Genomic DNA, 24,245 nt, shown 5'->3' with positions numbered 1-24,245 from the left:
TTTCTATTTTACTGTACTTGAGTTTCTTGTCTATTGTGACAAATACACTGCCTCCATTCCCCATTTGCCCATCCTTTCGACATACGCTCAAATTTTCATAAAAATCTTACTTTTATCATTTCCAGGTTTCAATCAGTTTTCTGTTCCTAATATTACAGGAGCTTCATTGCTTTTCAGTAGCACTTCACACTCTGGAAATTTTGTTGTGAATACTTCAGAAGTTAACCATTAGGATTTTAATACTCTCACATCTGTGGGATGAATATTTTTGATCTTACATTGATACTTCTGGGTTTCCCATAGCTACCATTATCTGTATTAGATGGAGAGTCGTCAAATCTAAAAATATCTTGTGTGCACCTCACACACAGTGAGTTACATGAGCAGCAGCCTCTAATCTGCAGTGCACGCCTGGCCCTTTAGGGAGAGCATGCGGTTCTCGATCTTATGGTGCGAGTCCAGGAAGTTGCAGCCTAGTTTGTCACAGAACCTTCAAAATTTCTGGATCAGTTCTTCCACTCAACTCAGAACCAAGGGGCCATGATCAGCTTTGGGGACAGTGCTGCAGACTGTGAGATTCACTGGAACGAGATGCGCAAGGCTGGTCTCCTCATCCTTCCCAGCCAGTCACTGGAAAAATCCAAGTATGACTTCGGAGCCCAGACACCAGCATCATTTGTTCCAATGTGTGACACAATCTGCAGTTGGTTGCACCCTTTTCTCTCAGTGGGCTCCAGAAATACACAGTTAGTGTACCTAGTGTTGCTTCCTGTCCAATGCAGCAATTTCCCTAAGGGGTACCATCATTCACTGTATGTCGTCTGAACAGCTGATGATCAATGGACCCCTACCCCTTTACATATGCCTCCTCTTGACACCAGACAAAACAAGTTTCCCCAAAGCAGATGTGGTGAGTCCCACTGGCTCTGTTTCTGTTTCAGTGAAAGACAGCCCCACAAACTTGTTGCTTACGGGGATTGCTACAACACCCTGAATCCTCCCTGGTCTCCGTCCTCATTGTACAGGATGCCTAGATCTGCCATAGATATGCCACCCAAAGTCAAGTGGATGAGTAATGACAGATCCAGCACTTTCTGCAGGGGATGTAGGATCCACAAGAGATGACAGAACTTGTGGTACCTCTGGTACCAGTACCACAGGTACACAACTCACGGGAACTTTTCCAACATGCTGATTCACAGCAGCTGCCAATCATTTTACAGCCATAAGGGTGATTTCCAGGTGTTTACTGATATCGACCAACTCATTCCATGTTCAAGAAAGGCATTCACAGTGCACTGCATTTTGGCTGGTGCAATGTATTACAGGACAGTGAACAAATAACTTTAAATTAAGCCTGCTCATTATCTCTTAATTTGTTGAGCTAAAAAGTTGCTAATTCCCTGTAAGAACTGAAGCAAATTCACAAAATGGGATTTCTAATAATGCAGCACAAAACCTGTGGTAAAAATTGCGAGTTTCCTAAAATGTTTTAAGGTTAATTATAGGTGATACACAGGGCTATTCCTCTTTAAGGGTAAAGAAGATGTAATATAATGTGTCAGTTGGAATATCTGCTACAAATTGTTTGTGTGTTATGCAAAGGGCAATGGTAGCTTCCAGAATTTCCTAAAACGCATTTTATTTGGTGATGATATACAATGAAATTCAGGGGTGGTATATTATTAGGCAACTGTGACCCACAATACTGCTTTGCTATGAAAAATGCTATGTTACGGACCCAAAACGCTCAAACCATTAACTTAACGAAAATATAGTTTTGTGAGCAACTGAAAGTTATCCATAATAACCTATTTCACACGTATTTATAGAATGAATACATTGAGATCATATAAGTTCTTCTGTCTCAACAGTAAACCCACAAGACAAAATGCATGCCTAAATAATATTATCTCAAATGTCTGCAGTTGCCTCGGATGTTGTGAAACGCATGCTGTCTGACCATGATGGCATATTTCTAAAATTAACTGGGCTAGGCAGCGGTCAAGAGGAAACAAAAGTATCTAGGGCAGTGAGACAGCTAAATCATACAAACATAATTAATATGACACATAACATTATGAGTGTACACTGGAATTTCACTGTGATTCAAACTGACTCATATACTGGAGCATTTGATTGCTTCCTACGAGCAGTTGTAAATATATTTAATGAGTGCTGCTCACTCAAAACAAAATCAAATTGGTTACATACCAAGAAGCAGAACAGATGTTCCAGCAACTGGTATACACCTTATCTCCATAAATTAAGGATCTTACTAAGAGTGTATTATGAAAAATCACACAGAGACAATCACTCTAAACACACTTATGATAAACTAAAAAAGATATACAGGAAGGAGATTGTTGAAGCTAAAAAAGACCAATGATGATTACATTCTTAATTCCAGCAACAAATGCAAAGCAGCACGGAATGTAATTAAAACAGAAACTAGGACTACCACAGAAAAATTACCCATTCCCTTAAGTGCAGAAGAGCTTAATAATTACTTTAACTAATTAATGGAAAATCTCATATAAAGATGTGAAACAATTACTAACAAAGAGATAGAGGGGCTGGCCAGTACTTACCTCAGCTCAGTACAGCCGATAGAGACACAAAAAACAACCGAAAATTTAAGCTCCTAGCTTTCGGAATAAATGTTCCTTCATCAGGGAGGAGAGAGGGGAAAGAAAGGGAAGAAGGGAAAGTGGATTTAGTTACTCACAACCCAGGTTATGAAGCAACAGGGAAGGTAGCAAGGATGGAGGCATGGTTGTCAGAGGGAAGCCAAAGATATTCTACTGCAGGTACTGTGCCAGCTTCAAACCAAAGAGGATGCATACAGAAGTAAAGAGGTGTATAGTGGCTAAAGAGGAAAGGGAAAGAGGAGAAGACTGAAAAGTAAATGGGAGTGAGGTTGTTTAACGTAGGTTTAGTCCAGGGGGATGGCGGGATGAAAGGATGTGCTGGAGTGCAAGTTCCCATCTCCGCAGTTCAGAGGGACTGGTGTTGGGTGGGAGAAGCCAAATGGCACGTACAGTGTAGCAGGTTCCTAGGTCCCTAGAATTATGCTGGAGGGCATGCTCCGCTACTGGGTATTGGACATCTCCTAGGCGGACAGTTCGTCTGTGTCCGTTCATGCGCTCAGCCAGTCCAGCGGTTCCTACCCCTGTAACCGACCCCGCTGCAAAACCTGCCCCATGCATCCCCCCACAACCACCTACTCCAGCCCCGCTACTAGGAAAACATACACAATTCAAGGAAGGGCCACGTGTGAGACTACACATGTCATTTATCAGCTGACATGCCTGCACTGCACAGCCTTTTACATCGGTATGACAACAACTAAACTGGCTGAGCGCATGAACGGACACAGACGAACTGTCCGCCTAGGAGATGTCCAATACCCAGTAGCGGAGCATGCCCTCCAGCATAATTCTAGGGACCTAGGAACCTGCTACACTGTACGTGCCATTTGGCTTCTCCCACCCAACACCAGTCCCTCTGAACTGCGGAGATGGGAACTTGCACTCCAGCACATCCTTTCATCCCGCCATCCCCCTGGACTAAACCTACGTTAAACAACCTCACTCCCATTTACTTTTCAGTCTTCTCCTCTTTCCCTTTCCTCTTTAGCCACTATACACCTCTTTACTTCTGTATGCATCCTCTTTGGTTTGAAGCTGGCACAGTACCTGCAGTAGAATATCTTTGGCTTCCCTCTGACAACCATGCCTCCATCCTTGCTACCTTCCCTGTTTTCCTTTCCCTGTTGCTTCATAACCTGGGTTGTGAGTAACTAAATCCACTTTCCCTTCTTCCCTTTCTTTCCCCTCTCTCCTCCCTGATGAAGGAACATTTATTCCGAAAGCTAGGAGCTTAAATTTTCGGTTGTTTTTTGTGTCTCTATCGGCTGTACTGAGCTGAGGTAAGTACTGGCCAGCCCCTTAATAATTACTTTATAAATCTTGGAAAATTTTCTATGACAGATGAAGTCAATGCAAGTAATAATCACAGAAATGAAAATAGACTGACTGTTTTATGGAAAGATGGATCTAATGCTGGTTTAGATACTTACTGGTGGAAAACTGTTGACCCTAAGGGTATAATTGATATTGTCTCGAAGATGAGTAACTCTAGAACAGAGGATGTCTATGGTCCATCCAATTTTGTCCTTAAAAAATAGTAAATGCAATCTGTCACCCTATGAGTTTCCTTGTAAATCTTATGTTCACATAAGTAGTATTTTCAGACAGCTTGAAGTTAATCACCACATTACCTGTGCATAAAAATGGAGACAGAAACACACTGAAAAACTATAGGCCCATTGCAATAATCCAAATAATATCAAAAATTATTGAAACTATAGCAAAAAACCAACTGAATGATTTTTTAAAAAGTAATAACCTCTTAAATAGGGCTCAGTATGGTTTTCGAAATGAGCTGTCTACAATTAAGGCCATTCAGAACGTTATGTTATCTGCTCTACATGGCTTTCAAGATAGACAATATACAAATGCCACTCTGTTGGATCTTAGCAATGCCTTTGAGTCTGTTTCAAAACAAAAAATCTGATTTTCAGAATGTTATGTATGGGGTCCCACAAGGTTCTGATCTGAGACCCTTCCTGTTTGTTATATATGTAAATGACTTGCCAAGTATGGTGCCATGTAAAATACTGATGTATGCAAATGACACAACTTTCATCACATCTCATGCAGATGAAAAGGTTATGATACTAATGAATGAACTAAAGATGGAAGAGGCTAGTGAGTGGTTCAGGGACAACAGATTGAAGCTAAATGATGATAAAACAGAACACACAATTTTCTCCCTCAGGAACCTTGATACTGACCTGCAAAATCTCAAGGAAAGTTCAGTGAAATCGTTAGGCATCTATCTTGACAGTAAGTTATGTTGGAATACCCAGACAGAAAAAGTTTGTAATAAATTATCAAGAGTAGTGTACCTGATAAATTAATTAAAAAACTTTGTCAATCAAGACCACCTCCTTATGGCCTATTATGCATTTTTTCACACATGTTTGAACTATGGGATAATACACCTGGGGGAACTCTGCTGGGGTTAAGAATGTCTTCCTATGGCAGAAGAAACTAGTAAGGTGCATTTTTGGTCTACTAAACACAACTTCCTGCAAAGAATACTTACAAAATACTTACTGTTCCCAGCTTGAACATACTGCGAGTTCTTGTCTATGCCAAAGAGAATGCTCTTATATATGAAACTAGGGCTAATGTCCATACTTATGAAACCAGGAACACAAACTTGATAAAAGTCCCCTGTACTAGACTATCCAAGACCAAAAACAATTTTACACACATTAGCAAGGTGTTTCTAAACATCACGACTAAAAAGAAAGGCTTTCTATAATGTTCAGGAATTTTAACCTACAATCTGCTCCCCATGATCTCATTCCCAACAAGAGTATATGGGCACAGCAAGACCCTGATTGATAATCTGTTCCTAGATCCCACAAATTACAATGAAGTGATGACACAGGCAGTAACAAATGGTCTGTCTGATCATGACGGTCAAGTGACAACCCTAAAACTTGCCAGCAGAAAAACAACACATGGCCATTGTAACCAAGTTAAACATGTTAGATCAATATATGCTGAATCTACTTGCTTGTTCAGAAATAGTTTATGCCATCAACAATGGGAGAAGTATACCACGCTGATACAGTGAATGAGAAGTTCAACTCATTCCTGAACTTATTCCTTCAACATTTTGATGCTTCTTTCCCCCAAAGACATTAAAATCAAACCAACCTGTAGTAAAAGGAAAGAGTGGCTAACTACTGGCATAAAAATATCATGTAACAAAAAGAGAGATCTGTATGTACAACAGAGGACTAGTACAGACCCAGCAGTAAAGTTACATTACAAGAAATACTGTAAAATTCTAACAAGTGTAGTAAAGAAGGCCAAACAGTTGCACTATGCACAAAAAATTAGCAATTCAAACACTAAAATAAAAACCATATGGCACAGCATAAAAAGTGAGACAAATTGGAACTTAAAACCTGACAATAATAAACACAAAGCTGCAGCCTCAGATTTCAACCATTTTTTTCTTTCTGTAGTTGAAAAAAAAACAGTGAACCATAATAAACAGGCTCACACTGAAGCTTTGAACTACTTAACCAAATGAAAATAACATCTGAAGTAGCACTTCATTTCAGAAGTACAACCCCTAAAGAAATTGAAAAAACAATAAAATTACGCAAAAACTCAGATTCCTGTGGATATGATGCCATATCAAGTAAGATTCTTAAATCATGTGCAGACTTAATCAGTTATATATTGTGCTATTTGTGTAACCAATCTATGGAAACTGATGTGTTCCCAGATAGATTAAAACATGCAGTAGTGATGCCATTCCACAAAAGTGGAGCAAGGGGTGAAATATCCAACTATCTGCCCATCTCCATGCTGCCAGTATTCTCAAAGATATTTGAGGGAATAGTGTGTGATTGGATTTATAGTCACACTACATAAAATGGCTTACTGGCTCCTACACAGTTCGACTTTTGTAAGGGCTCCTCCACAGACAGAGCTATATTTAACCTAATACATGAAATTTTATGTTGTGAACTTAATTACAAAAGAGAAGAAGGGATCGGTTGGTAGGACATGTTTTGAGGCATCAAGGGATCACAAATTTAGCATTGGAGGGCAGCGTGGAGGGTAAAAATCGTAGAGGGAGACCGAGAGATGAGTACACTAAGCAGATTCAGAAGGATGTAGGTTGCAGTAGGTACTGGGAGATGAAGCAGCTTGCACAGGATAGAGTAGCATGGAGAGCTGCATCAAACCAGTCTCAGGACTGAAGACAACAACAACAATTACAAAAGGTATCCAGTGGGGATATTTTGTGACCTTGCCAAGGCATTTGATTGTGTAGATCACAACACACTCTTAAAAAAGCTTCCACATTATGGCATTAAATACAAATTTCTGACTTGGTTAGAATCATACTTACAGAACAGGAAGCAAAGGGTTGTCTTAAGGGGGACAGGAACAGCATTAACACCGGACTGGGGAAATATAAAGTATGGAGTCCCAAAGGCCTCAATTCTTGGGCCATTAATTTTCCTGATCTACATTAGTGATCTACCACTCACAATTAACAACAGAGCAAAAATAGTAATGTTTGCCGACGATACAAGTATCCTCGTAAAAGGACCCAACTCAACAATGCAGGATACAGCCAAGTACATAAATGGTTCACTGCGAATAGCCTAACCTTAAATGTTTCAAAAACCAATATGATACAGTTTCTGACAAAAAATAAAAAAATTAAAGCTCCTGAAATACATGTTAACAATCACAAAATTAATGAAACCACACATACAAAATTCATAGGTATCCAGATAGACAGTCACCTAAGATGGAAAGAACAAATTGATCAGCTGGTCAAGAAACAGCTCATCGTGCTTTGCACTAAGAGCTCTCCATCAGTTACTAGATAGAAAAATAATGTTGTTGTCATACTTTGCATATTTCCATTCTGTTCTCTCCTATGGCATAATATTCTGGGGAAATGGTGCAGGTGTTGAAAAAGTATTCAGAATACAAAAACAAGCAGTGAGGCTAATATGTGGGGTCCCTAATGGGACATCTTGCAGAGGTCTCTTCAAATCTCTCAGGATACTTACCATCACAGGTCAGTATATATACTCACTCATGTTATTTGTAGCCAACAACAGGGAACTGTTTCAGAAAAATTGTGAGATCCACAACCATGACACAAGAGAGGTGAAAAATTTTCATCAAGGCTCTGCATCTCTCACTAAAGTACATAGGGGAGTTACTGAGTCAGGTATAAAGATCTTCAATAAGCTCCCCATCAATATAAAAAAGAAATAAATAATGTACAGGTTTTCAAAAGGAAACTAAAATTATTTCTCATCTAATAAACTTTCTATAAAATGAATCAATACTTAGAGTTATGATGGACAAGAGTGGGGGAAACTGCCTAAGAAAAGCACTCCCTTAAAGATAAAGTGTGATGCTCGTACATGTAGTTTAACTGAAATTGTGGTGATAAAATGTAAATTTATCTGTTTCATTATGAGAAAATGTGAACTCCCATGTATCCCACTCTCTTCAGCATTCACTTAAACCCCTTCTTAAGGAATGCAGTTAAAACTTGTGTTCATTCAAACCAAGACCATGAAGATTATTTACTTCCTTATATATGTCAGTAGCATAAAAATATGCACTGTCACTTATTCTACTAATTTAAACAATCACTGAAACTGTTTTTGGCATAATGCAGGCTTTAATACTGCATGCAAGTAATTGTTCTTGTAAAATAAACCAATGTCTGTGTAATGTGATGTATAAATGTTAATGTACTGCTGTAATTGCATCAATTGACTTGTCCTATATTACTTGTACAGTCACTGTATAATATGTAATCAACAGGACCAAATAAATAAATAAATAAAATCTATAATTGATTTAACCGTAATTTGAACTAAATTGTTTATATTATAAACTGTGTAATATAGAAGTGTAAACTTAAATTTATGTATGTTTAATATGTAACACTGCATTCTGTTGCCCACAAAGAAATAACTTATATAAGCATAAACTAAACTTTATATAAGTTATAGGTAACATTAGAATAAAATAGAATAATTTTATTGTCGTTAGGCCATTAAGGCAGTAGGCAAAGTAATACATATAATACAATTTAATTCATGTTGCAATGGAACAATAGGTTTGTTATTACAGTGTAAATCAATAATATTACAATTGATGAAATACTACAAAGTCATATTTATAACACAACATAATTTCTGTTGCAAAAGAGCAATAGATTTGTTATTACAGTATAATATTACAATTGGCAGGGTCATACATATAATACAATTTAATTCATGTTGCAATGGAACAATAGGTTTGTTATTACAGTGTAAATCAATAATATTACAATTGATGAAATACTACAAACTCATATTTATAACACAACATAATTTCTGTTGCAAAAGAGCAATGAATTTGTTATTACAGTATAATATTACAATTGACAGGGTCATACATATAATACAATATAGTTCATGTTGCAAAACAACAATAGGTTTGTTATTACAGTGTAATATTATGATTGGTGAAATCCTACCAAGTCATACTTATAATACTATATAATTTCTGTTGCAAAAGAATAATAAGTTTGTTATTACAGTACAATATTGTAATTGATGAAATCCTTTATGTCGTAGAATGGATGGGCAACTAACCAGAAATATAGCGCTTGTTTGAATGGTTGCTCTGGTAAATATTGCATAGCTAGTGGAAGTTTATTAAATAATTTATGCCCCATTAGTTCATAAATGTTCAGTGATTTTGAGAGTCTGTGAAATGGAGTATAAATACATCTATTCGTCCTAGGGTTGTAGCAATGTATACTTTCTCTGCATTTAGCTTCGGCTAGCTTCTTTTTCATATAGATTAAGACATACCGGTAGTATATATATACAGGTTCACTACTGTCATAATTTTTTGCTCAGAAAACAAAGGTTTACAGTGTGCCTTATATGATGAGCCTATAGTTACCATAATAGCTTTCTTCTTCAGTAGAAGGATGTCATGCACACAACTGGAGTTTCCTCATAAAATGATACCATACATTATTATTCTTTGAAAGAATGAGAGATAGGATAGTCCAACATAATTTTTAGGTACAAAATCCATTAATCGCCTTAACAGATAGTTCACCCTAGGCAACTTACCACTAAGATACTTGACCAGAGATAATTTGTCATCCAAATATACCCCTATAAACTTAACATAACTAGGATCGTCAGATGGCAGCTTGTCTTTTAGACTAAATACTATGTGCTGAGTTTTATTTTCACAAAGCAACAATCCATATGCTTTAAACCAGTATGATGCTTGAGCAATTGTCTCTGAAACACAAGTTTAATGGCTATTGAGGTCATTACTGCTGCTCAGAAAAGTTGTGTCATCTGCATATTGTACAGGTTTGGATGTAATACATGACGGCAGGTCATTAATCATTATTAGGAACTGGAAAGGGCCCAGTACAGATACGTGTGGGACACATACCTTAACTAGTTCTACACTAGACAATTCTTTGCCTACACAGACAGCTTGCTTATAGTTCTGTAAAAATGATCTTAATGGTTTAAGGCTATTACCTCTAACACCACAGAACTCCAAGTGTATGTTCTACACAGTCAAAGGCTTTGCTTAGGTCACAAAAAGGGACTTGAGCAAAGTCTTTATCCTCAAATACTTGATGGATGTATTAACACAGCATCTATCACATCAATTGTTGACATGTTTTTCCTGAATCCATACTGAGATCCACTAACAATTCCTATATTTCAAAGTAATCAGATAATTGTTTGTAAACTGTGCATTCCAGAACTTAAGAAAAAGATGAGACTATGGAAATTGGCTGGTAACCTGAGGCAGAGTCTTTATCCCCTTTTTTATAAACTGGAACTACTCTAGACAGTTTAAGCTCATCAGAAAAGTATCCTTCAGCTAGACATTTGTTTATACAATGTGTTAAGGGGTAGACTATACTACCTATGACTTTCTTTAGTATGTTACAGGATAAGTCATATATGTCTACACTGTCTGATGATTTTAAGTGTTTCGCTATTCTAAATACAAAATCTGGTGAGACCTCAGGGAAACTGAAGATACTCCTATTTGTCGATCCACAACTATTTTTTGAGAGTAACTGTGATGAGCTGATTTCGGGTTTAGCAATACCACTTCCTACTTCTTCAACTGATTTAACAAATAATCATTGAATTTTTGGGAAGAGATATTAATTGTAACATTTCTTTCATTTTTAGCAACACTATTTATTAGCTTCCAAGCAGCTTTGAACTTGTTGGTGGATTACTCAATACTTCTGAGATTGTGAGATTGTGTGCTTTTTTGGCTTCTATGAACGCTGTTTTTATATTAATTCCTACATGTAACATTGGCTAGATTAGCTTGATTAGTCTTCGGTCTTATATTCTGTTGTCCACAAAGAAATAACTTGTACTTGATGATATCTTATGCAACACCAATGTTGTCTTCAGACAAATAAAAGGAATTGAGTGATTGATTGACAGTAAGGAACGACTGCTGAACTAGGATAGGCCTACTGTTCTCAAAAAGTTTTAATAGAGCACAATCAGTTAAAGGCCTACAACTGAAGATAACAGTGCGAGGTTATTGCGGTAAGGTACTCGCGGATGTAGGAATTTTCACAATATATCGCAGTAATAATGGTTATGGGTACAATCAAAGAAAGATTATGCAGGAGCCACACAAACAGTAAAATATGTGAATCTAGAAACTGAAATCGACATACGTACCTTGTACAAGCGGTCTCACGGAAACAAAATTTCGAAGTCGGCTTTTATATATAAATAAATGTGCGTATTGCAAGGATTTTTCACTCAGCTGTCTCTGTTGCTGTGCAGAAAAACACTGTGTGGGACAACATCAGTACAATGTGCAGCACCAACAAAGCATGCTTACTGCCTATTGCAGCTAACAGTGTTGTCTATATTCACTAGCATTATTAGCAGCTACTGAGAAAGAAACATTGGATTTTAATTAAACAAAAACAAGTATGTTTCATAAATGGATGTATTACATTAGACTACTTATAAGTCACGTATAAAATTATGGGGTGGAGCAACGAGTATGATCCACCAGTTGCCTGGGTTTCATAGACTTTGAGAAAAGTTTTTAGCTCAGTTGAAGTAAATCTGTGCTCACAGCCCTTAAGAAACATGGCAATGATACAGCCTATGTTATTATATTAATTTATGCATATTTCGATGCTAAACCTTCCATCAAGCTGTCAGGATTGTGGAACATTAATCTGAACTGAAAGATTACGGTAAGACAAAATAAAGTAAAAAATGAAAAAGAAAAAACATACAACTCATCAAAAAATTCATAGAACCAGATGTACAGAAACGTCCTGGCGGATTAAAACTGTGTGCCAAATACAGAATTGAATTCAGGAGCTTTGAATTTTGTGAGCAAGTGCACTATCATCTGAACTATGCAAGCACGACTCACAACACACCCTCACAGCTTCCACCATTAACTCATCTTCCACAGTCTGAGTTACTGGCGGAAGTAAAGCTGTGAGGCTGGGTTTGTGAGTCATACTGGTGTAGCTCAGTCCGTAGAGCACTTTTCACCAAAAGACAAAGATTCCAAGTTGGAGTCTTCGCCCAGCACACAGTTTTAATCTGCCCAGAGGTTTCATAACAAAGCACAATTCTCTGCAGAGTGAAAATTAAATTCCAGATGTACGACAGCTGAATAGAAAGACTGGATGAACACCAAAAAGAAATTCACACTGTACTTATGCTTAACAGAGCTGATTTTGTTGCATTGACACCTGTGTTTTCATTTAGAAATTTGTCTGTTATTGATGGTGGGAACACACAGTTTTAGCTCTGTTAACAATGACAATTTTGTTTATGTCAAACCTGATTGTAAATCACGACCAATAAAATTTCTCATCACATTTTTTTAAGCGCTCATGTAATGACAGACTAGACTCTTTTGTTTTTCTGAATGTCATAATAATGTTGTTTTGTTCCCTATTAGGAGCTGTTTACAACGTTTGCCATTAAATCCGTACGTGAGTCAACACTAGCAGCAAACCAGTGGCTTGGGGAATATGGCAGACTCAACTGGATAGACACATCAGGTGTCGGTATGGACAGTTGGGAGGTACCCAATGATCTCCCCAATATCACTCTCAAACCCATGCAGATCAGGACATTTATTGTTGAAGTAACTCGGTAAAGCACTGGCATATTTACTGAATAAATAATGGTTGCATAAGTATTTGGTATTCTGCGATTTTTATTATTTCCCTTCCATCATATGATATTTGTTTATATATGTGGATATTTACATTAGAAAATCAGTATCCTGAAGTCCTCTCATCCAGTTAATATGATGCTCCTCACTGTTTTTCGATTATAAACTATGACACTAAGTATATGATTAGAAAAAGTAATTTTATATTTTTTATTGCTTTCCATAGATCCCCCAAAAAGGAGAACATACAGAGATGTACACATTAGCAAAAGACAACCAAATCACAGAAACTTAGGACGTACACTGCAGTATCAATAAAGTACCCCCACACTGCTTTTGGTTTTTGAGGTTATGGCAGCTAAAATTAACTTAATAAATTAAAAAGGAAGCTGACGTTCTTTCAGTAATATTAAATAATTTGCTTTTTAAATCTTCCTGGCAGATTAAAACTGTGTGTTGGGTCAAGTGTCAAACCCAGGACCTTTGCCTTCTGTGAGCAACTGTTCTACTGAGTGAGCTGCCCAAGAGTGACTCATGACCCATCCTAACAGCTTTTCTTCCACCATTAACTCATCATCTACTTGCCAAGCTTCATAAAATTCCTCCTGTGAAACTTGCAGGACTAACACTCCTGCAACAATAATGTGAAGATATGCTTAGCCACAGCCTTGTGGCTGTTTCCAGAATGAAATTTTTTTACTCTGCTGTTCAGTGTGCACTGGCAAAACTTCCTGGCAGATGAAAATTGTGTGCCAGACTGGGACATGAATCCAAGATCTATGCCTTACACGGGCAAATGTTCTACGAAATGAGGTATCCAAGTGTAACTCAAAAGCTCGCACACAGCTTTACTTCCACCTGTACCTTATCTCCTGCCTTTCAATCTTCACACAAGTTGTGAAGGATGGGTTGCAAGTCGTACTTGTGTAGCACAGCTCGTAGGGCACTTGCCAATGAAAGGCAAATGTCTTTGGTTTGAGTCCCAGTCTGGCACACAGTTGTAATCTGCCAGACAGTTTCATATCAATGCCCACTGTATTGCAGAGTGAAAAGTTTCATCCTATCTGCTCTTTATCTCCTTTGTAACATAGTATCCAATTGATCAGATTGGTATCTTTCAAAGAAAATAATCACCTATATCTGTGAATGCAGATTGTTCATGTACAATTACCTGTCATGAATATATACAATGAGCACTTTTAGTTGCCATGTAGCGAATGTTGCTTTTTGATCATTGAATCTAGATGTTGAAATAATATGCCTTGCCTAATGAGGTACCTTTTTAATTTTATTTTGAATAGGCTGGATTCCCTAATTTATTGCTTTATCTTGCATTGGAGCTCTGTAAATACATTTGCATTGAGCTCCAAGCAAGGAAATAAAGTCGAAATTAAAATTATTTGTGAAGCTTATATTTCCATCATGCAAATCATAGTTCACCTGAAAATGACCTTTGTTATCAGCAACAAATACCATAAGAAGTAACTGTACTGGTGAATGAGAATTATGATGTATGAGGTGTGATGAAAAAGTAACGAGAATTTTTAATTTTGTAGGGTTTATACAGCCAATTTTCAAAATTGTTTTCATCTTATAGGTACAAATGTTTCGATGTATGTTTGCATTTTAAGTTGTTTTGAATACTTTGTTTATTGTGGTGTAGTCGACTCAGTACGAGTTGAGTACCAGCTCTGTGAGGACTAATTTCTTTGATTTACTCTCAGTGTGTGCTCTTGTAAACCATATTGTGTGTCATTTTTGTATCTGATGCGATATTTATGTAAAGAGATTCCTTCACTAAAGTATTTATTATTTAATAGTGTGCCTCTAATGCTTCTGACTATAGCATAGAATTAGATTACCTAGAAAGGTGAACCTGTTATTGTGCATTTCCATGTCACGTTAATTTTCTACAGTGATCATCACCTATGACCAGAACTCCCTCATTTGTAGGGTGTATAATAATTATATATTTATGGTTGTTCAAAGCAGAAGAATATATAGAGGCTTATTACAGGTTAAGTGAACATTTTAGAGAGTTTGACACGTTAAGCCACAATATTCAGAAGCGGCAGCAGTCAGACAAGGAAAGCCAGCACGTGTATCGACATTGGTCATGTTTATGCCCAACGTGAAAAGCCCAATGACCAGTGAAGCTTGCGCAGCAGCAGTCAGCACTTTGACAGATCAACGACCGAGCAGACAGGCAATGTTTCCGAGGAAAACAACAACCAGTGCAGTTTGCAAATCAGTGGTCGTACCGAACTCACACGCGTGACGTATTTGGCGATGCAGTAGAGGATGAAAGGGCAATGTCCGACCACGCCAGCATAGAGCTGTAAATCAGTGGAAAGCCAGTACGTGTGTTGACATTGGTCACGTTTATGCCCAATGCTTCGACCATAGATACGAAACTATGCTCGAAGGCCCAATGTGAGAAGTACAGATCAATGACCGAATAGTCAGTCGCCGCCCTAGAAATTTCGCAATATTGGTGAAAACACTGAATAAATACCTCCAAAAAACGGGCATGCGAATGTCCTTCGAGAGAAGAAGGAAGACATGAAGAAAAGTCGCCTGGGCAGATGGACTGATGGTTAGTCAGCGGACACCATATTTTGCTACAGCGACTTAGCTGCTACGCTGATCGACACAAGAAGACGTCGGTGCCGCGCCAATAGGTCAATGCAGAAGATGCCATCCCCGCTGTTACCAGAAACAAGTTCATGTGTTACTTATCTATAGCTGCTCGACAGGAGAAGACATCAGTATCGTGCCAATTGGTCAATGCAAAACATGCCATTCCAAATGTTACCAGTAACAAGTTCATGTGCTCGAATCCCGCTAGATTATTTAATGACAAAGTCTTAGTTTGTGGAAATCTGTGTCAGAACCTATGTAATTCCGAGAGGCAATGTTCAGCAACCACCAACTTCTTAGGCTGCTGCAGTCTGGTGTGCCGTTGATGTTCTTGGCAACAATCTTCAATAGTACACACCGTTTGATCTATGTAAGTCAAGTCATATTTGAAGGTTGTCTGGCAGAGTCCGTATTCCCGTAGCCCTTGATCGTACTTGACATAACCGAGCCTGTGTCTTAACTGGTGGGCAGAACACAGTCTTCACTTGATGTTTTTGAAGAATTAGACCTGTCTTTCCCGATAAAGCACCACAGAACGAAATAAATTCTATGCCCCCATCTTGCTGAGTGTCCTCTCTTTTTCCTGAAACTCTAGGTTCACAGGTGACTCATTCGGTAAGGCCGCAGTCCCTTTGTGCTCACTAGCCACCAGTTAAGACACAAGCACTGCTCGGTTATGTCAAGTACGATCAAGGGCTACGGGAATACGGAGTCTGCCAGACAACCTTCAAATATGACTTCACTTACATAGATCAAATGGTGTGTACTATCGAAGATTGTTGCCAAGAACATCAACGGCACACCAGACTGCAGCAGCCTAACAAGTTGGTGGTTGCTGAACATTGCCTCTCGGAATTACATAGGTTCTGACACAGATTTCCACATACTAAGACTTTGTCATTAAATAATCTAGCAGGATTCGAGCACAGGAGTCGCTGATCAATCAAGAAAGCGGTTGCATCCTTAGGAAGGCCTGTGAACCCGCTTTGACTGTGATTAAAAGAAGAAATAAGACATCCCACCATGAACTGACTTTGAAAACAGGCAGAGATACTAAAAAGATGTCTCCAGCACGCGCCTCTGGGTCCGGACCACAAACGGAATGGATGCAGGATGCTCTGTGCTTGGGGGCGAACCACAGTAGGAACACCTGGAGGCAGCAAAAAGATAAAACCTCGGCGCCGGCGCCTCTGCGGTCAGTTCGCCAGTGCACCTCATGATGGCAACATGGTCACCCATGAACTCTTTCTTCAACCTAGAGGTTGCTGAACTCCTCCAGAAGACGCTGGAACACGAATTGTCACCTTATCACCAGTCACTGGAATCTACAGGCTACGACTCTGCCGTTCCACAGCTGCGAGGAACTGAGCGAGTTAAAACACATTGTATTACTCTGTTTGGTTAAAAAACTTATGTCTGAATAAATGATTGTTAGTGGAACCACGAATGTTTCTCACCCCATCCACTGAGTCAAGTAAAGAACCCATTCCAATCCCCAACAAAGTGTAGCTTTCGCTCCTTCCATCCTTGACAAAATAAAGATCTATGCTCCCCCCCCCCCCCCCCCCCCCCCTGTCATTGACAAAATCTAATGCCACTAAACCCCGATGTGATACATTTGGAGTCAGATAACCTTGGCTCTATTTCGTGGTACATATGGTAAGGAATTTGTGGTTCAAGAAATTCATGATGCCATTACCAGTGATGAGCTGTGAACAACCCACAGACAGCAGACGACAAACTGCAGCTAGCGGACAGTATTTCAGTGTATTGGTGAGTGCAAATTGGTTGCAGATATTTTTCCTTTTTAAGTAATGTTTTCTTAGTGTAAAAAACAAATGATGTAAAGCTCTCATTCTTTCAAAGAAATTTGACACTAGAAAATTTCTTTTTCAGATGGTCTTGTTATTTTGATCGAAATTGTAATAAAATTTCTAATGTTACTAGTTATATAACTGACTATATTCTTGTTGTCATAGGCAGTATATTTGTGGGAATGACCATTTGTTAGAAAGGAAAGCATTAAAATGACAGTCAATAAGTCACAAGCAGTTTCTGCCAACGAGGCTATTCAGAGCCTGATTAATCAGGTAGCCCAACTGAGGTCTGACAATATTGAATTTTGGAATCGATTATCCAAGTGTAGGTCGACATCTAGTGGAACCCCTCCCATACTATATTCATCATCAGCCACCCTTGTGACTCCCTTCTTTTGGTAAGCCAAGCGAGGATATAAAAGCACTTTTTGCTGATTCGTTAGAAGTCGCTAAACTTGGTTCCTGCTCAGATGAACAGATGTTGCAAATGACAGAATTACAGTTAACTGGGGAAGCTAATGCGCACATATTACATCACTCATGAGCAGTTACAAAATGGATTAACTTTTGATGAATTGAAACAAGATTTGCTCAAAAGGTTTAAAAAGCTGAACAGTTGCTATTTCTGTAGGGTCCAATTGAACACAATGTCCCAAAGGTACAAAGAACACAATAGAAATCTTATGGATAGAATAGAACAAGTTAATAGTAACACTTACCAATTGATCACCAGTGATCAACCCAATAAGTATGTGCTACAACAAGCAGAGAATACGGCCTAAGATAATTTTTTCCAAGGATTGCCATCTGAAACATCGCGCTGTGTTAGGCCAGAATTTCCGAAGAATTTAACCGATACAGTGAACATTGCTACAACTTTAGAGGAAATAGACACCACGACAAGGTACAAGGAAATAAGAAAACTACTTTCTACAGCTGTTCGTTGTTTCACATGTGATCAGGCAGGGACACATAGCGAAAAATTGTCGCCATCCACAGTGTAAAAATTGTCTTAGTGTGGGCAATATTTATTGTGTGTGTAGTACAGGGAAATTTGCAAACAGAGGCCCGTTAAACAGGAACCTAGGAACCGCCATCAGGCGTTCCCATTAAAATTCTATGCTATTAGAGTGCATGCAAAGGCGACATGCTGGTTACCAGGCACTATTAATGATAAAACTTGCAGTCATTGATGCTCACGTGTCAGTCATAAGTGAACAGTGCACTGAGGTCAGGAGATATGACCATCCGAGATATAGATTAAGTGGTATAGGCGGAGGTGACATACATTCACTAGGGTGTATATCACTGATCTTTCACATTGAAGGAGTAGGATTCCAGGAGGTTGTGGAAGTCGTATCAAGAGTAAGTGACAACTATGATACTATCCTAGGATTAGATTGCTTGAATAAACATAGAGCCATTATCAGCTTCAGGTAAGAAAGAGTGGACCTTAGTGGAACATTGTTTCGATTAGGTGACGCAGCTGCAAAGGCCGCTCTGCCGCAAGATCCCTCTCCCCAGAAAGAGGAATCAACCAAATTGCGAGCAATGTCCTTGTGGATAGATTCACGTGATAAAATACCATTCGGTACAGGAAAGCTAGTTTGGGTCGAACTGTTAGAAGAAAATCATGACCTAGACACACCACATTGTTTTGTGCACATGAGTATAATTGGTGTCACAACAATTGGTAGAGTACAGAAGATACTGGTGCATACAAGTAATTTTGAGACAGAAGACAAGGAGTTACGAAAGGGAATGCCAATATTTAACATAAGTGCCTTAGAGGAAGAAGATTTTGATTTGTCACACGTAGACAATGCATCAAACCAGCCAACTCAAGACTGCAGAACATATCACACTTAAGGATACAGGGTACTTTTTCAGCTCAATATTATGTAAAATTGACACCTACTTCTATCAGGTACTGTTTATAGTGTATATGTTTTACAGATTTTTTGTTGATGTCAAGTAATGCAACATGCTTTCTGAACAAATTAGAACTATTTTGAATATTGTTGAACCTGCTTAGGGTTATTAAGAAAATTAAAAAGAAATTAATGCAATTTCTTTTTTAAAATGCTTCCTCAAATTGACATACTATTTAATCCAATGTTATACACTTGAAGGAGACCAAATTTTTACCAGATATGCATTACATGATGGCTGAGGTACTAGACATGTTTAATACCTTCTATTATGTATATTAAAAGGATAAAAAGTATCAAATCTTAAATTTTAATTTTTTCCTAGTAAAAATGTTTTTTGTTCAATAATTTAGTTGATTCTGCAATAAAGCTTAGGTCAACAACATACAGGTAAGTATGGACTATTGCAAGTCACAGAAAAAATTAAAGCAGTGCTTTATAGACTTCAGGAAATATTTGTACCTGAATTCTCAAAAATACAACTTGCAGGACATTGCGAATGGAGATATGAGTTCAATTAAACTGTGACTCAGAACATTCCGAAAGCATAGTCTTCATCCTGCTGCATTTCTTTATCTCCAAGCCTCCTCTTGGCATTCCTTTTAACACTTCTTGCTTCTTTGATAACTTGAAGAACGAATCTTCCATCTTCGTGCACCCATTGTCTGTCACGGTCAAGCAATTGATCTTCCATATTAGAGCCACATTTTATGCCTAAAATTCTCAGGACTTCCAACCTATCACTTCATCATGGAAACATATCACTGCATCTCTTACACCAGCTTTTGACGTATTTAGTCCTACAAAAACGTTCTTGGGCAATCCTTCCCATATGAAGTGGTTGAAACTTTCATTTGCATTTGGAGTGCCCCTATTGAAGACATTTACTAAGCAAAACAGGGTCACTCAGTTCTCTAAAAATTAGTTTTGTTTCGTTAATAATAGGCTCCCCCCCCCCCCCCCCATGAACCATGGACCTTGTCATTGGTGGGGAGGCTTGCGTGCCTCAGCGATACAGATAGCCGTACTGTAGGTAGAACCACAACGGAGGGGTATCTGTTGAGAGGCCAGACAAATGTGTGGTTCCTGAAGAGGGGCAGCAGCCTTTTCAGTAGTTGCAAGGGCAACAGTCTGGATGATTCACTGATCTGGCCTTGTAACACTAACCAAAACGGCCTTGCTGTGCTGGTACTGCGAATGGCTGAAAGCAAGGGGAAACTACGGCCGTAATTTTTCCCGAGGGCATGCAGCTTTACTGTATGATTAAATGATGATGGTGTCCTCTTGGGTAAAATATTCCAGAGGAAAATAGTCCCCCATTCGGATCTCCGGGTGGGGACTACTCAAGAGGATACCGTTATCAGGAGAAATAAAACTGGCATTCTACGGATCGGAGCGTGGAGTATAGATATAAGTGTCAGGAAGTCATTTCTGAAAGTATTTGTATGGAGTGTAGCCATGTATGGAAGTGAAACATGGATGATAAATAGTTTGGACAAGAAGAGAATAGAAGCTTTCGAAATGTGGTGCTACAGAAGAATGCTGAAGATTAGATGGGTAGATAACATAACTAATGAGGAAGTATTGAATAGGATTGGGGAGAACAGAAGTTTGTGGCACAACTTGACCAGAAGAAGGAATCGGTTGGTAGGACATGTTCTGAGGCATCAAGGCATCACCAATTTAGTATTGGAGGGCAGCGTGGAGGGTAAAAATCGTAGAGGGAGTCCAAGAGATGAATACACTAAGCAGATTCAGAAGGTAATGGGAGATGAAGAAGCTTGCACAGGATAGAGTAGCATGGAGAGCTGCATCAAACCAGTCTCAGGACTGAAGATAACAACAACAATAATAATGCTTTTTGGTAACCACAGCAAGATTCTGCCCCCTTAGAGTAAAGTCCATGAACAATGTGGTCTTCTGTTGACAAATTATGAAAGCAGGTGGTCCACACAGATTTTCTCACTGCTGTAACGTCATCTAATGGCCAGTCCATAATAAAAAATAGCGAATTACCAAATTGATGATTATAATTTACCAGTAAATAATTAACCAAAAACATTAAAAAATTATATTGAAGCTTATATATTATTACTAGAAGTTTCTCACTCAATAACCAAATAATCTAAACATAGAGATTTAGAAAAGAGAGAATATAATTAAATGCAACTAATAAATTTATTCCATAGTTATATTGATTTTCGAATAAATTTTGTATTTATGTTGGAAGAGATAGAAATCCTATTTTAATTTTAATTTATTAAATTAATTTAATATGCTTAAGGCAATGTATTATAACTTTCTAGTACTACTCTTTTATCATGTTAAAATGAGAATTCTATCTTAACTTGTTTGTTGATTAAATTTCTAGTATCAGCATCTCTGCTTATTCGATTGTATTCTGATCGTATCTATTCCTTTACTACACTTTCAGTTAACCTTATCATAGATTCGCTTTTGAATTTTTTGTAGTTAAAAGTGGTAAACTTTACCTTCACCACTTGGTTGTTATCATTTTTCTCAAAATAATGACTTTTTGGTCGAGTAGAAGCCCAATTTGTAATCCATTTCTTATCTCCTAATTCATTTGTCCATTCACCTAACATATGTTCTTTTTATACAGTGATTTCACCATCATCAATGTATTTAGACCATGCATATCGAAATATATAACGCTTTTCCTAGCCTTACATTTGATGCAATGAATGCGTCTATAAAATGTTGGTACCTGTATTATATTATTATTAATAATCCTTGAAATTGTACATCATCTGTGCCATGCTCTAATTTATAAAATTTATATCTGTATTATGTAAATAGTCATCCAATAACATGTCATAAAAGTGTTGTAAATCTATCACACACTCAGGTTAACACAAATTTAGTAGTTATCCACATTTCCCATGATGAATTGAGACATGTCATAGCAACAGCTCGTTTTCCTAGATTTTCTCTTCTCTTATCAAGATCTAAGTCCGTATTCAATTGTACTTCTAGTTCTTTGATGTACATATTATTAGTTTCAAAATTATGTTTGCTAATTTCTATTTTATTTCCATGAAATCTTTCACATTGCTTTATCATCCATTTTATGTTTTGTGTCACTTAAAGCAAACTTTTGTCTGACATTGGATTTGTCATTAGATACAATGTCAATATGTTTATGATTTTTTTTATCATTAACTTCTATTGGCTTCATTGTTACTGCTGAATGTTTTCTGTTATTGTATTCATTAACTACATTCTTAACTAAATCAATCTGTTTACAATAGCCTTCTAAGTCAAATTTTTCTTCACATTTCTTCTTTAAGTGCTCTCTTAAATCTTTCATCAACAGATGCTTTTATTTCCTAAAAAGTTGAGTGATGAGTGAACATATTTATTTACATGATTCTTTCAAATCTTTATTGTGGAATTCTTTTCCATTATCTGGTTGCAGTTTTTTGGTGTTCTTACTTTAATTATTTTTTCTACGTCTTCATCTACATCTACATATAGATATACATCTACGTATACATACCTTATACATCTATGTGGATGTATAGTTGCAAATCACATTTAAATGTGTGACTGTGACTGCGACTGAGCCTGAACAACTGGCAACTAACATGCATCGAGATTAGAAAATGTTGCATTCATAATGGCTAGCCCCTAGTCGAAATCTGAATTTGCGTAATAAAACCTACAAGAAAAAGGACGACTGATTGCTGTGCTCTATAATTTATAAATCTTTTTAGTCTTGCGAAGTTTGCAAAGACCTTCAATCCTCTGTCTACCATTTTTAGTCGTTACTTTGTAAGGATGACGCTTTTCAGTAACTTTTCCACACTTCAAGCACCAAATGTTGTTGTGATTGGCATTTATACAGGTTAAAAATACAGTAAGATTAAAAATTATTTTTCCATTTGATCATCATCATTGCCGGCCACGGTGGTTTCGCGGTTCTAGGCGAGCACTCCGGAACCGTGCGACTGCTACGGTCGCAGGTTCGAATCCTGCCTCGGGCATGGATGTGTGTGATGTCCTTAGGTTAGTTAGGTTTAAGTAGTTCTAAGTTCTAGGGGACTGATGACCACAGCAGTTGAGTCCCATAGTGCTCAGAGACATTTGAACCATTTTTGATCATCATCATTGGAATCTAATATCAGCTCACCACACACCAGTTATTTACCTGAAACAGATACAGTTTAAGCAGATCGATTTAGAGATATAAATCTTTTATCTTTCATGTTCATTTCAAGTGATGGATTATTGCATTGTGTTGCATACAAAATTTGCAGTTTATCGAAATTATATCTTTTTATCTCTATTTTACAGTCAGCAGGTGACAGATCACCATCTATATTAGATCCAAATAAAATAATTCTCTTGGTTCTTACATCCTACTCTAATCTGTATTTTTATATTTAACCATCAGTAAAAAAATGAAATTTCACTTTGTTTGTCACACATTCTAGCTTGAAAACCACTCAGTTGACTTGGGCACATATTAAATCTGCCTGTGAGAAGTAAAATATTTTTCTCTAACCTTTTCTGTACAGTTTTAATCTTTTCACAAAACGTGTTGTAGTCACATAATTACTAACTTGTGTTAGAATACTTGTATATTCAGATTTTGTAACATATTCCTTTTCTAAATATGGTTTATTGTATAAACTTTTTAATTACACATAATTAACCACAGCACAGAATAATATATTTAACTACAGACAACTTTTAAATGCTTATATTCTCCTCAGGCATCTCAAAGAATTCTTTAATGTCATAGAATGGATGATCTGACAGCCAGCTGTAACACTTAATTTTAAAAGAATTTGTATCCATAGACTGAACATTAACTGGCAGTTTATTGAACATTTTGAGTGGGTTAACTTTGTGGGAATTTCCTGTTCTCGCTAATCTGTGGCACGGTAAGTCTAAATTACCATTAGCCCTGGTGTTGTGTTCGTGTATATCCCTTCTGGCAAAAAATTCTGAAATATTATTTTTAATATAGAGTA

At 37.6% G+C, this 24,245-nt stretch overlaps 1 protein-coding gene across 3 annotated transcripts in view; it reads left to right on the top strand.

Annotated features, from left to right (window-relative positions):
* LOC126284816 (lysosomal alpha-mannosidase-like) overlaps nt 1–12,881 on the top strand; it is a 264,961-nt gene extending 252,080 nt beyond the window's left edge. For all 3 annotated transcript variants that reach the window (XM_049984023.1, XM_049984040.1, XM_049984031.1), the window contains one exon: nt 12,639–12,881. In XM_049984023.1, the coding sequence (XP_049839980.1) occupies nt 12,639–12,839 (201 nt within the window). In that variant the 3' untranslated portion in view covers nt 12,840–12,881. The remainder of the gene's footprint in view (nt 1–12,638) is intronic.
* Nucleotides 12,882–24,245: the final 11,364 nt, after the last annotated feature.

The sequence above is a fragment of the Schistocerca gregaria genome, chromosome 1, assembly GCF_023897955.1.
Source record: "Schistocerca gregaria isolate iqSchGreg1 chromosome 1, iqSchGreg1.2, whole genome shotgun sequence".
NCBI classification, from domain to species: domain Eukaryota; kingdom Metazoa; phylum Arthropoda; class Insecta; order Orthoptera; family Acrididae; genus Schistocerca; species Schistocerca gregaria.
Note: the sequence above shows the minus strand (reverse complement) of the source record. Positions and strands in the feature narration are given on the sequence as shown.